Here is an 11,229-nt window from a genome sequence, read left to right as displayed (position 1 = left end):
CAGTCCAACATTACAGAGGTTTGTTATCCTGCCGTCAGCACTGTAACATGTGGGAGCTACTTCTGCACACCCTAAATTAAAATTGAAAACATTTCACATCACATTCCTTTAGAAACAATGAAAGCTTTATTTACAGTTTCAAATTTCATTTAGTAAACAAATATATACTATGTACATATTTGCAAAGTAAACAGTGTTTTTTTTTCCTTTTTATACAACAATCGTTAAAGTTACCGTAAGTGTGGGTCAGATTGGACAAACAGTATATTTACACCCATAAAAGATTTGTACTAATTTTCAAGTGCACTTGCAGCACACTCACAGCACATTATTATAAATATTCAGGGAAATCTAATTCGACTTGTTAATATGATACTCAAACATCTTGTGCCTACTTTTTACAGAGATCAAACGGCAGGTGCTGCGTCTCCTGTGAAGACCTCGGACCAGACGATAGGAACGACACCGCTACACCAAACAGCTTCAAGCTACTTGAAGGCTGAGTTAATCTACAGACTACAGCTGAGGTCTTAAGCTGTTTGGTCCAGACACACAAAACAATAAGTACAACCAAGTACTGCATAGTTACAGAGGGGAACTTAGCTTCCACCAACATACAATCAATTGAAGAGGACAAAGACGGAGGAGTCGCAATAAAGCCTTGCAGAAAACGTTTCTAAGATACTAATCATGTCACCAGACTGGTATCAAACGTTTTTGGTCTTTTCCTACATTATGTACAGTTTGAACATACACCTCAACACGTATTCAAACAGCATCAGGAAGGGGAAAAGAAAAAGACTCAGTTTAAGGTCACTTTAGCTCCAAGCAGTCAGTGAGAATTAACAAGCTCTCTCATACATGCCACAATGAGTTTCTACAGTTTGTTGGATCAAAGCCACACTGACAGTGGCACAAAAAAAGCCCTTAGATACAGTCCTACGTGCTGAACCACATCAGCTCAATGACTCACACTGTGCAGCCTGTCAGCTTGAGCCACTTGTTCCTGATACAGTACATCAATAACATGACTCAACAGTGTCTATATGCACAGACACATGGGCTGGCCTGATAAGAAGCAGGTTAGACGCAAACATTTCCTCGGGCTGAGGCACAGAAGCAAGAGGAGATTTAAAAAACTGTCCAAAAAAAACTACACAGAAATATCTATAAGGCAGAAACTGAAGCGCTGGTTAACTGGTCAGAAGAAGAGCAGCCTTTGTAGGATCCTTTATAAAACGGTAGTATACAGCAGTTTAAGAGAGACATTCGAAGAAAATAGGTCCAAATGATGCAGAGACATCAGGAAAGTCAGTTTGAAACAAACAACTCAACTTGAAAAAGGCACTTGAACTGAATATGGAGTTCGACCACTTCTGGCTACTTTGTGATGCCTCGTTCGAACTGGTCGATGACTCGCAGCGGCCGTGGTTTTACATGACAGGGTGTTTAATTTAGGGCAAATGTTATGCAAACAAACCTTTCAGAGAGTAAATAATAAAGAAACGAGAACCACGGGTGTTTTCTCAGATAAGACGAAGTAAATGGACCGTAGGACAGCTGAGGCTCAAATCCAGCATTTCGGTACTGTCCCGTAATGTAAGTGTAAAAACATCAGCCTACTGCAGTTGTTTCTCTTCTGTTTTCGTGCTACACACTAAAGTGGCGGTTGCGTTCACACCTACCACATAGAGAAACCAGTTGATAAGGTTTCTCTGTGTGGTCAACACTGTGCTACAATGTGAACATGCTTCCTAAAGTTAGCATACAGCACAGAAGAGGAACGCACTGTTGACCGACTGGACAGCTGTGGCCACAGTAAAAAGTCACACAGTTTAGTCAAACAGTTTCAATCGATTATTAAGAGAACAACTTTAAATATTTAAAACACATTTCTCCATCTTCTCTGCCTGGATTCTCCTCCCTAATGTATTGCCATATTCACATTTTTTATTTGTGCTTTTACAACAATGTTAGACTTTCTTTACACAAAGTTTAAAGGAGCTCTTCTCTGTATGTTTACTTACAAGATCATTTACAATTCTGAATGTTCTTTGTGCCTCTAATTAAACATTTTCACGCAATAAATAACTAAGGAAGCAAACATGTTTCATAGACTCATTGAACTCAGCGGTCCAACACAGCAAAGTCTGTCCAGATCTGATCAGAGACCAAGTGTTGCAACTCTAGATTTGTAATACAGCACTGACTATTTAAAGCCCCAACTCTCTGCTTTAAAGGCGTTTGATGGTCTTTAAACTGTAATGGCTGAAATACTTTTTCACAGACAGAACGTGGAACAAGCCTTTAGTAAACCTGCGGTCAAAGCAAACCATGAGCTTTGTGAGCCAAAGAGTTGAATTTTATCATTACTGGTAGGCAAATCACTTGACCCAATGCCAACTAAGGAGGTGCTGCATTTGCCAAAGACCAGAAAGTGATCTAAAAGTCCCCGTAAACAAGCAAGAGCTACAGCGGTTAAGGCAAACTCACAGAACCCTGCAAAGAGGACTGTGAATAAACCGAGCTGCAATTACCCCCCAGATCACTGGGTCTGGATGTGAAACCTTCAAATTAAAGCTTAGAGTTGGTACTTTAACCTGTTTAGTTTCAATGTGCTGCATTACAAAGCCAAGGCTATAATGTATCACTGTCAAACCAGACTGCACATTATATTGCTCATTTGTTGTTCTATTACAATTTTTGAATCCACATATATACACATTTACCTAAAGATTTACAATTCAAAAGAATTATCTACTACTGTTCTGAGTGGATGTTATTCCAAAGTCCACGACAGAACGATCACTTAGCAGCATTCATGGACCTTCGCATGCTTGCAAATGGCACAGTCCATCTCATCATCATCAACAGTCTGCAAAACGGCCGGCCCAGGCGAGAGCTCAGACTCGTGTTAAGGTTTTAGAGGGCGGGATTGCTCAAGAGGCGTTTTGAGCGCGACCGTTGTCGCTATTACAGTCAGCTGATGCGATTCAGCGAATGAATGTTGGAGAACTAAGGACAATTTGTTTAGCTGCGAGGTAATACTGAGACTGAAGGCATCAGAGGGTTGCTGTTGGCACATCAGCTGGTGGAAGCCCGAGCAGCGACAGTTGGCTGGAGTTCACCGTGGTGGGGAAAGAACGGGATTGAGCTAGAAGTTGTAGTTTAAACCCAAGCAGAAAGTCATCAGGAGAGCGTGTCTCTGTTGGCTCTCTTGTCAGAAATGAGTGTGAGCACATTCACTGTGTCCTTCAGTAAAGAATCGAAGATGCTGTCTGCTAGCTGCATTTTGACAAACAGCTCGTCCTCGTCATAGTTGACCCACTGGGCCTCCTCCTCGTGGAGTTCCTGAACCTGAGAGAGAGAAAAACTGGTTTTACTACAGAAGCACAGTGACTGACAGCTGTCCCTATGACAAAGAATTAAGGATATATAGTAACGCAGTAATCTTACTACTATGTAAAGTAGTCTGAGGTGACAAACACTGTGGTTGGCACCACACAAATAACATCAGAGACATTTCAGGGAGCAAAGATAAAAAGTTAATGTTCTGTGTTTATGTAAACCAGCATTTGGTTTGTCTGTTATCCTGGCTAAACATTAAAACATAGCATGATAAAGAGCTGAAAGACTTTACAATAATTTCTTTGCTTTCTTGGCACAAAAGGGGAATAAATAAATTAAAAACAAATAAAACAACTGTTTGTTTTAAATATCTGCCCAAAACCTTCGTCCGAGCACATCTATCCATCTGGACCTTTCCTCTCAGGAGTCATTGGAGCTAAAAGGTTCCACTGTTTGTGTTTCCACTTTGGTGAAGGCTCATCAGCCTGCTGACACAGCTGTTACACAGGACCGTGGAAAGCAAACTCTCGTTCACGTTCTCTCCTTATAAAAACTTAGCAATCAGTCTTACTACTTCCCCCCCCAATCTCTTCAAACACACGTCTGTGTGACGGCCGGTAAAGAAACAAACACAAAGCAGCAACAGTGGACTCGCTGCTTATAACCTGCCCTGTGGTAACAAGCTACTGTAAAACAATCAGAGAGTCACAGTGTCTTTATTAACACCACTGTTTGACTCAACCAAGCAAAAATTCCTCATCAATCCATTTTCACATCTTAACATCTCTTTTCTATTTATTCTATCTGGTTTCACATAGTTTCCTCTGAGAGGATAACCACATTTGTGTATGTTCCCACCAGGTTAATCCCCTCTTTTGATTACAAAATGAAAATGAAGACCCCTAAAAGTAGAACTTTCTCACATTTTCGTTTTGCAGTAAATGAGGGAATTAACCTGGTGGGAAAATGGTTTGGGCTTTCCAAAAACCATCTGACAGTTCCTGTTGTGGAAAATGGCCTGTGTGGAGCACTTCTCCTGCTTAAAATTGCTCCTCTTCTCTAAAGACATTAAATGAACCTGCACCACCTGAAATAAACCATCACAGTATGAAGCTTTTCAGGCAGATTATGTTCAACTTCCTGTAATTTTAATAAATCATTAAAGACTCTAATCTGCAATGCATGTTTTCTTAACTCTAAGTAATCCTATTACCTCTTTAAAGCTGTTGCTGTTATCTAGTGGAAATAAAATCATTTCTCATGATTCAAAATTTGCAATTTGTGTTTACTTCTAAAAATGATAAAGGCACCATTTACAAGATGCTCCGTTTGGGCCACAGAGAAAAGCAAATGGCATTCGGGGGCCTACCAGTATGTGATCGACTCTGTCCCGCTTCTTTCTTCCAAACTTGAGCATCTTCTGCCAGTCGTTCTTCTGGTTCTGGTCCTTTGTCAGACCATAAAGCTTCAGTACTTCTTCTGTGATGAACTCCTGAGAAACAGCATAAGGGGGACAAAAAACATGTTAGGCACGATGCTGGATTTGAGTGACTGTAAAATCCTTAATAAGAATTTTTGATTTGGTGGTCAAAGGCCACTAAAAGTAATGCTCATGAAAATGATTATAAAACATAAGTCAACTATGAAACAATTTCACAAAAATGTAATTATTTTATAGTCAAAAATATCAACAGTCAACATCACTACAGCATCATTATTGTCACTGTTCAACAGTTTCTCTCAGTGTTGCTGCCAACGTTCTTTTACCTGGATCTTCTTGATGTCTCCCGGTGTCCTGACTTTGTGAAATGAAGAGGACTTGACTCGACGCGGTTTGACCCACTGAGGCTGATTAGTATTGGGGTCTTCAGCATAGATCTCCTGAAGGATCTCCCACGTTAAGTCATACACAGCCTGAGAAAAGAGCACAGGTAAAAATATGAAGTACTGTATGAAATTTACATAAATAAAGCTTCTCAAGTAGAATAAGCTCAATTTAGGTGGTTTAGCCCAAAGGCAGCTTTGGAGCTTTAAAAACATGACTGACATTTTCATGGGTCCACACGTCTTATTTATACCTTTCTGTAGCTGCGAATGGACAGCGACTCCTGGTTCTGGGTGCTGTCCTCTTTGCCAAGGTATTCTAGTGAAGGTTGTGGACTTAGCAGCTGCCCATGAGTGAGCGTTCCCTTGTTCCCGAGGTCAAAGCTGTCCCAGAGCTCCCGTGTGGCAGCATGGACCATCTTCTCCACCTCTACAGCTGAGTGGGGTACCACCATGGCAGGCTGCTCAGGTAGTTTAGGAGGCAAGGGGAGAGGCAGCTCCGGTCTAGGTGGCGTCTTTACCTGGGGTTCTCCACCTGATGACGGACCCATTTCCCCCATAGCTGGGCCAGCTGATGAGCTAGATCTCCCAAATCCCGCTCCCAGTCGTGCCTCTTCCTCTTTGAGTTTCTGCTGTTTCCTGCGGGAGCTAAGGCCAAAGTCTTCATCAAACCAGTCCTGATCATCACCGAGGTCATCGAGCAGTTCACGGCTCAGTTCCAGCTCTGCTAGACGCTTGGCGAGCTCTTCTTGACCAATGGCTCCTAACACTGGACTCTCCTGTGTTGAAAAAGTAAAAATAAAAAAGGACAACATCAACATCATGCTTACATTCAATTCTAGATTTGCATAAATATTAACATCTGATTGCAACATCACACCACGAGGCCTACAATAAGTTTCGGTTTTGCATTTTAGTGTCAATTTTGCTTACAAATATTTCACAAAGGCTTCAGCACCGACCACCAAATTCAATGAAGTCTGTCAATATAAAGTTGGACTTTGGCTGAACAAATCCAGAGGACAGGCTCAAATAAACAAGTCACTATCTTGATGTCATCACTGCCAGCGGTTAGCTGACTGCTTTGATCTTATTATTATTTTTATCCACAACTCATTACAAAACAAAGAAGCGGAAATTAAATAATCTGCTATTAAACGGTTAGACTCACTGGTCGGTTACACAGTTCTGGAGAGGACAGTTCCTCCTTTTCAACTGGGAGAAAGAAGGGGAGATCATCTTTCTGATCCACTGTAGCTTTCCATTTTTCTTCTTCTTCTTCTTCATTTTCACCAAACAGGTCTCCATTCATCTGCTTGGCAGCTTCAATCTTCTGCTCTTTCGCCCTTTTAATTTCAGCACACTGTTTAAGAGCGTCTTCCACAAAGTTGTTGACAAGCCTGTCTGCAACTGTGTCCAGAAAATCCTTGTCCTTTTCTTTCCTCTTATCATCATGTGACTCTACGTCTTCTTTTTCAACAAGGGCTGTAATCTCCTTTTTACTCTCCATCACCTGACCTGTTTTATCCAAGTCAGAGATGATGAGAGTGTGCGATGCATCTTCAGAATTCAACATCAAGTCCTTAATGTTCTCATCAGAAAATTGATGTTTAGATTCTTTGTGATGTTGTGAATTGAGCTGGGGCCTGTCCCAATGTGGATCCTGGCTCTTGAGAACAGAGCCATCAGTTTCCTTCTTATCATTTGACCCAGTCTCCTTGTGAGAGGTCTGTTCATTTTCCCTGTTGAGATTTTCTTGCATTTGGAAATTGTCTTCCTTAGTTTTAGGTTCATTTCTATCTTTATCTGACAAGTCATCAAAGAACGAGTCCTCATCTTCTGTGGTATCGGTGTAGAGCTCAAACTTGTCTGGGAGGTGTGTGATTTTGTCTGGTGGAGCGAATATACCATGGCGCTCGTCACACTCAAAGTATACTACTCCATCGTAAGTGCCATTGTTGCTCCCTTCAGACTTGTCCAGCTCAACACCTGCCCAGAAACCATTGGCGAAGCTGGTTGGACCTTTGAATCGCAAAGTGCCGGGCTGAACACCACCAACAAGAACTCTGTCTCCAATGTAAAAATCTGGCATTTCATCTATAACAGGAGAGAGGGGGACCTGCAGAGAATAGATGGTTGGTGAGTGTCTGGAATTAAAGCTCTCATTGTCCCGTTTAAAATCTACTGCCTGCTTATTGAGATCCAGCAGTCTTCCGGATTTATGGCTAGGCACACTGATGCCAGAATGGTGACTCAGATCTTCAGCTATTTCTTCCTCTACAACTTCATCCGGGCTGTCAAATGCCAGGCCCCTGCTAGATGCGTCTTTTCTTGAACCCTTGATTTCATGGGAGGAAACGTGGGAGGTCTGAGACTCAGCCTTGGAACTATGATGTTCTTCCTTGGATGAAGAATCCACTGATGACTCAAAGTCATCGTGATAACCATCTGCTACTGGAGAAGCCTCAGTGTCTTTTATGGAAGCCTCCTTCATTGAACCAAAAGCATCTGAGTTTGGGGATTGGGACTGGTCAACAGATGCAGAGCTGTAGTTTTGATGCGCTGAGGTTTTGAGGTCCGCTACCGCTGAATGTGGCTGACTAGAGGCAATGACGTATGGCTGTAAAGGTTCCTCTACATCAGATACTTCACTCTGCTTCATCTGATTTCCCTGTTCAAGGCCAACAGTTGATGAATGTTGTTCTTCTTCATCCACAGAAGAGGAAACGCATTTAGATGTAGGCAACCTCTCCTGAGAGTCAAGTCTGTCTTCATTTTCCAGTTTTAGAAGATGCTGAGTTTGTTCATCCTCAACTCTGGAGCTTATTTCCACCTCCAGCTCTTCCTGAATATCAGATCTATAATCAGACACAATATTCTCATCTGCATGTTCTGACTTGTCTTCTGTGGAGTGCTGCCTAATAAGATCTTCTGTAGACTGATGATTCCTCTGTCCTGAGGTTGGACTTTCTGGGCTGCCGGATATTGCCACACCCGGAGTGACTCTTTGAGGCGCCTCAGCAGACACGTCTCCAGGCACTGAAGTGGATCTACTTAGATGTGGCTTAGGAAAGGCATCTGTCATAAGAGTGGGGAGAGCCGCATTATTACTGGAAAATATTTGTGAAAACACATTTTGAATAAACACTCCACGTATTCTATTTATTATAATAAAGTATTTATTATGATGACTTTAAAACACTCACAATGATCTAATGATGCATCAATTTGTGTCCTTTCAGACTCTGAGATTTTGATGAGTTCAGACCTGAGAAACAAGCATTTATTTTTAGCTGCACACCATTCATTTGAAAATTATGTAGAAAAATATCATTATTATTCTCTGTACCTGTGTGAAGATGGAAGATGCTCTAAAACAGAGTTGGACTCGTTGATCTGGGAGTTGGTATCAAGTGTTAAGTCTGGCTCTTTGTTAAGGTCTGCCTTAGTTTTCTCAATGAAGTTGTTATAGTTCTGTAAAATCAAAATCAAAAACAGAATGATAGCAGAGATAAGAATACACGCACAAGTAAACGTCCATAGAAGAAAAGAAATTATTCAAATCTAACTGGATGTTTAAATGTAGTTTACACATCATGTTTACCTCCAGCTGTTTCAACAGACTCGCCTCCTCTGCCTTCAGCCGCTCCTTATGTCGCTTCTTCTGCTCCTTCTTTAGCTCGGAGGCCATTAACTTACGTTTTTTGAGTTCTTCCTTGAGCGCCTTGATACGGCTCTCTATGTCACTCTGGTCTGAAATGGTTTCTAAAGAAAAATGTACATGACAAATCACAACTACAATGTGAAAATGGTGCCAGACCTCTGATTAGCAACGGGTAATCCAACCTTTAGCCCACTCAAACACTAACACATTTCTTTGGGGATTACTGTACATTTTCTTTACCGGGAATGTGTAAAGTTCATTTCCATAAACACACTGAACAAAAAGAGTATTGAAAACATTTAAAAAGTGACCTGGAAATGAATAAAGCACACTCAGCTACAACACGAGGCCAGCACAACAGTTTGCACTGGTACGATAAAGTGCAATGCAAAGAGTTCCCGTCTCCTATCACACAGTTAAGCTTGTTAGGGAGCAGGGAAGTGGTTGCATAATGCATTTCTGGCATCATCACATTCTTCCTGCCTACACAGCGCCAGCAATATAGCTGCATTATGTCAGCTGTCTGCTTTACCCATCCTTTCGTCTCTAAAAACTGTCGGGAAGAATTTCACACTCCAAAAGCGTTATAATCTCAGCGTGCGTTTTGCACACTAGTAACTCACCAGACTGGGTGGCCATTGGAGGGTCGGTGGGCTGAGTGCAGGGGCGGATAAGTGTCCGGGCGGTGGAGCGGAGCTGCATCTTTGTTTTACTGCTGCCCTCTGAAGGAGATGCAGCAGGGCTGTGGCTGCCTTCAGGAGCATTAGACTAGATGGGAAGACAGAGGAACACTACTTCAGGACATGTCACATGACATCACAGTCAACAGATCGTATGCTTACATTAATATTTTACAGTCACAGTAAATTAAGTAAGGCTTAGCGAACCCTTTTCCTAATCCTCAAGAAGTACAGCAGAGGAAAAAACGCAGCTATAAGATTCTTTCTCCTGTACACAGATGTGTGTTCAAAACCCCAAAAACTACAGTGAGTATCAAAGCAATTAGTTGAAACAATAAAATACAAAAAGCTAAAAACACAAAATCCATTACATGCAGTTGACTTGCAGGTGATTGTGATGCTGAAGTGAAGTCCTGGGTGTAATTTGCAGGGCTGCCCTGGACAGAGGCCAAAGGTATTTCAGAGACTGAGGCAGGTGGAGCCGGTCCCTCCGTGTGTATACTGGACTCAGGTGTCACTGACGAACAGTCGCCCTCGCTAACATCCTCTGAAAAATGAAACAAATCAACATTGTTATGTATTTTACTCTTACTCCCACACCACACTGTGTATTTTTTAAATCCCATTACGTTGTTATTTTCCGGTTAAACCATGTTCTACACTTGAAAATAAGAAAATTCGGCAGCTTCACCTTTCTCGCTGTCAGTTCTGGGCTCTGAGCTGCGACGGTGACTGAGGTGGGAGCTTATATCAGAGATGTCCTTTTCCTGTCCCTCTGACACGTCAAGATGATTGTCCCGAAGTGTTTTCTGGTCCCATGCAGCCAGGGCCTCTTTCTCCATCCTACGGACCTCTGCCTCCTCCTTGTCCAGTTGCTGCTTCCATTGTAGCAGCTCTTCAGCGTGGTGACGTCTTTGCATCAGCTGTTGTTCTCGTTTGGTCAGGAACCTACAGAGGTGGATGGAAAGGAAGAATTGGGAAAGAATAAAGTGATGAAGAGGAAGTGGAAGAACGGTTAAAAAAAAAAAAAAAAAAAAAAAGAGATGAGAATGGCAGAGAGGAGGAAGATGAAGGAAGAGAGTTGAAGAGAAGCAGTACAAATACACTGAGCATTAGAAAAGGTTAAATATGACCTGCAGAAGCAAGCAAACCCAGAATCACCTTGACATTCAGTTATTACTGCAAACTCAACTCAAACTTTTGTCCAGCGCACACAGAATTAAAACACACATCCCACACATGCCCAGAATAATCATCCAAATACAGATATGTACAAGTACCCATTATATACAATAAGTGATGAAATGTCACTTAGGAGAAAAGAGGAGAAGGAAGATAATAGCAAAGATGTCAGATTCATGCATCAGATTCAAACCCAGGGAGCAATAAGCATAGTCACACACACACACACACACACACACACTAAGCAGTTTAAATATGATTTTTTAAGTCCTAAGAACAGATTCTTCAGTCTCCGAGTGTTCCTTTACGTTCCTCCACCTCCTTATATATCAGAATAACAACTCAAAGAATAGTTTTGTTGTCTCGCAAAGCAAGAAGACTGTTTAATTCTTCAATTCAATGTATATCAGGGACACTAACACGTACAAATATCTGTCAAAATAAAGCGCAGTCAGGTATAGCTGTTTTGTAATATGGTCTCCCACAGCTATGGGTGCCATTACAGCGCAGTATTATTTAGCCTTGATCTAA

At 41.7% G+C, this 11,229-nt stretch overlaps 1 protein-coding gene across 4 annotated transcripts in view; it reads right to left on the bottom strand.

Moving 5' to 3' along the window:
• Window positions 1–206: 206 nt before the first annotated feature.
• cep350 (centrosomal protein 350) overlaps window positions 207–11,229 on the bottom strand; it is a 34,733-nt gene continuing 23,710 nt past the window's right edge. For all 4 annotated transcript variants that reach the window (XM_005945924.2, XM_005945928.2, XM_005945927.2 and 1 more), the window contains 11 exons: window positions 10,208–10,464; window positions 9,888–10,063; window positions 9,460–9,604; window positions 8,777–8,937; window positions 8,522–8,646; window positions 8,379–8,440; window positions 6,344–8,250; window positions 5,427–5,951; window positions 5,116–5,262; window positions 4,718–4,840; window positions 207–3,357 (listed from right to left, as the gene is read on the bottom strand). In XM_005945924.2, coding sequence (XP_005945986.1) covers window positions 3,190–3,357; window positions 4,718–4,840; window positions 5,116–5,262; window positions 5,427–5,951; window positions 6,344–8,250; window positions 8,379–8,440; window positions 8,522–8,646; window positions 8,777–8,937; window positions 9,460–9,604; window positions 9,888–10,063; window positions 10,208–10,464 — 3,796 coding nt within the window. In that variant the 3' untranslated portion in view covers window positions 207–3,189. The remainder of the gene's footprint in view (window positions 3,358–4,717; window positions 4,841–5,115; window positions 5,263–5,426; window positions 5,952–6,343; window positions 8,251–8,378; window positions 8,441–8,521; window positions 8,647–8,776; window positions 8,938–9,459; window positions 9,605–9,887; window positions 10,064–10,207; window positions 10,465–11,229) is intronic.

The sequence above is a fragment of the Haplochromis burtoni genome, unplaced genomic scaffold, assembly GCF_018398535.1.
Source record: "Haplochromis burtoni strain Fernald_Lab_line unplaced genomic scaffold, NCSU_Asbu1 Contig_466, whole genome shotgun sequence".
Lineage (NCBI taxonomy): Eukaryota > Metazoa > Chordata > Actinopteri > Cichliformes > Cichlidae > Haplochromis > Haplochromis burtoni.
Note: the sequence above shows the minus strand (reverse complement) of the source record. Positions and strands in the feature narration are given on the sequence as shown.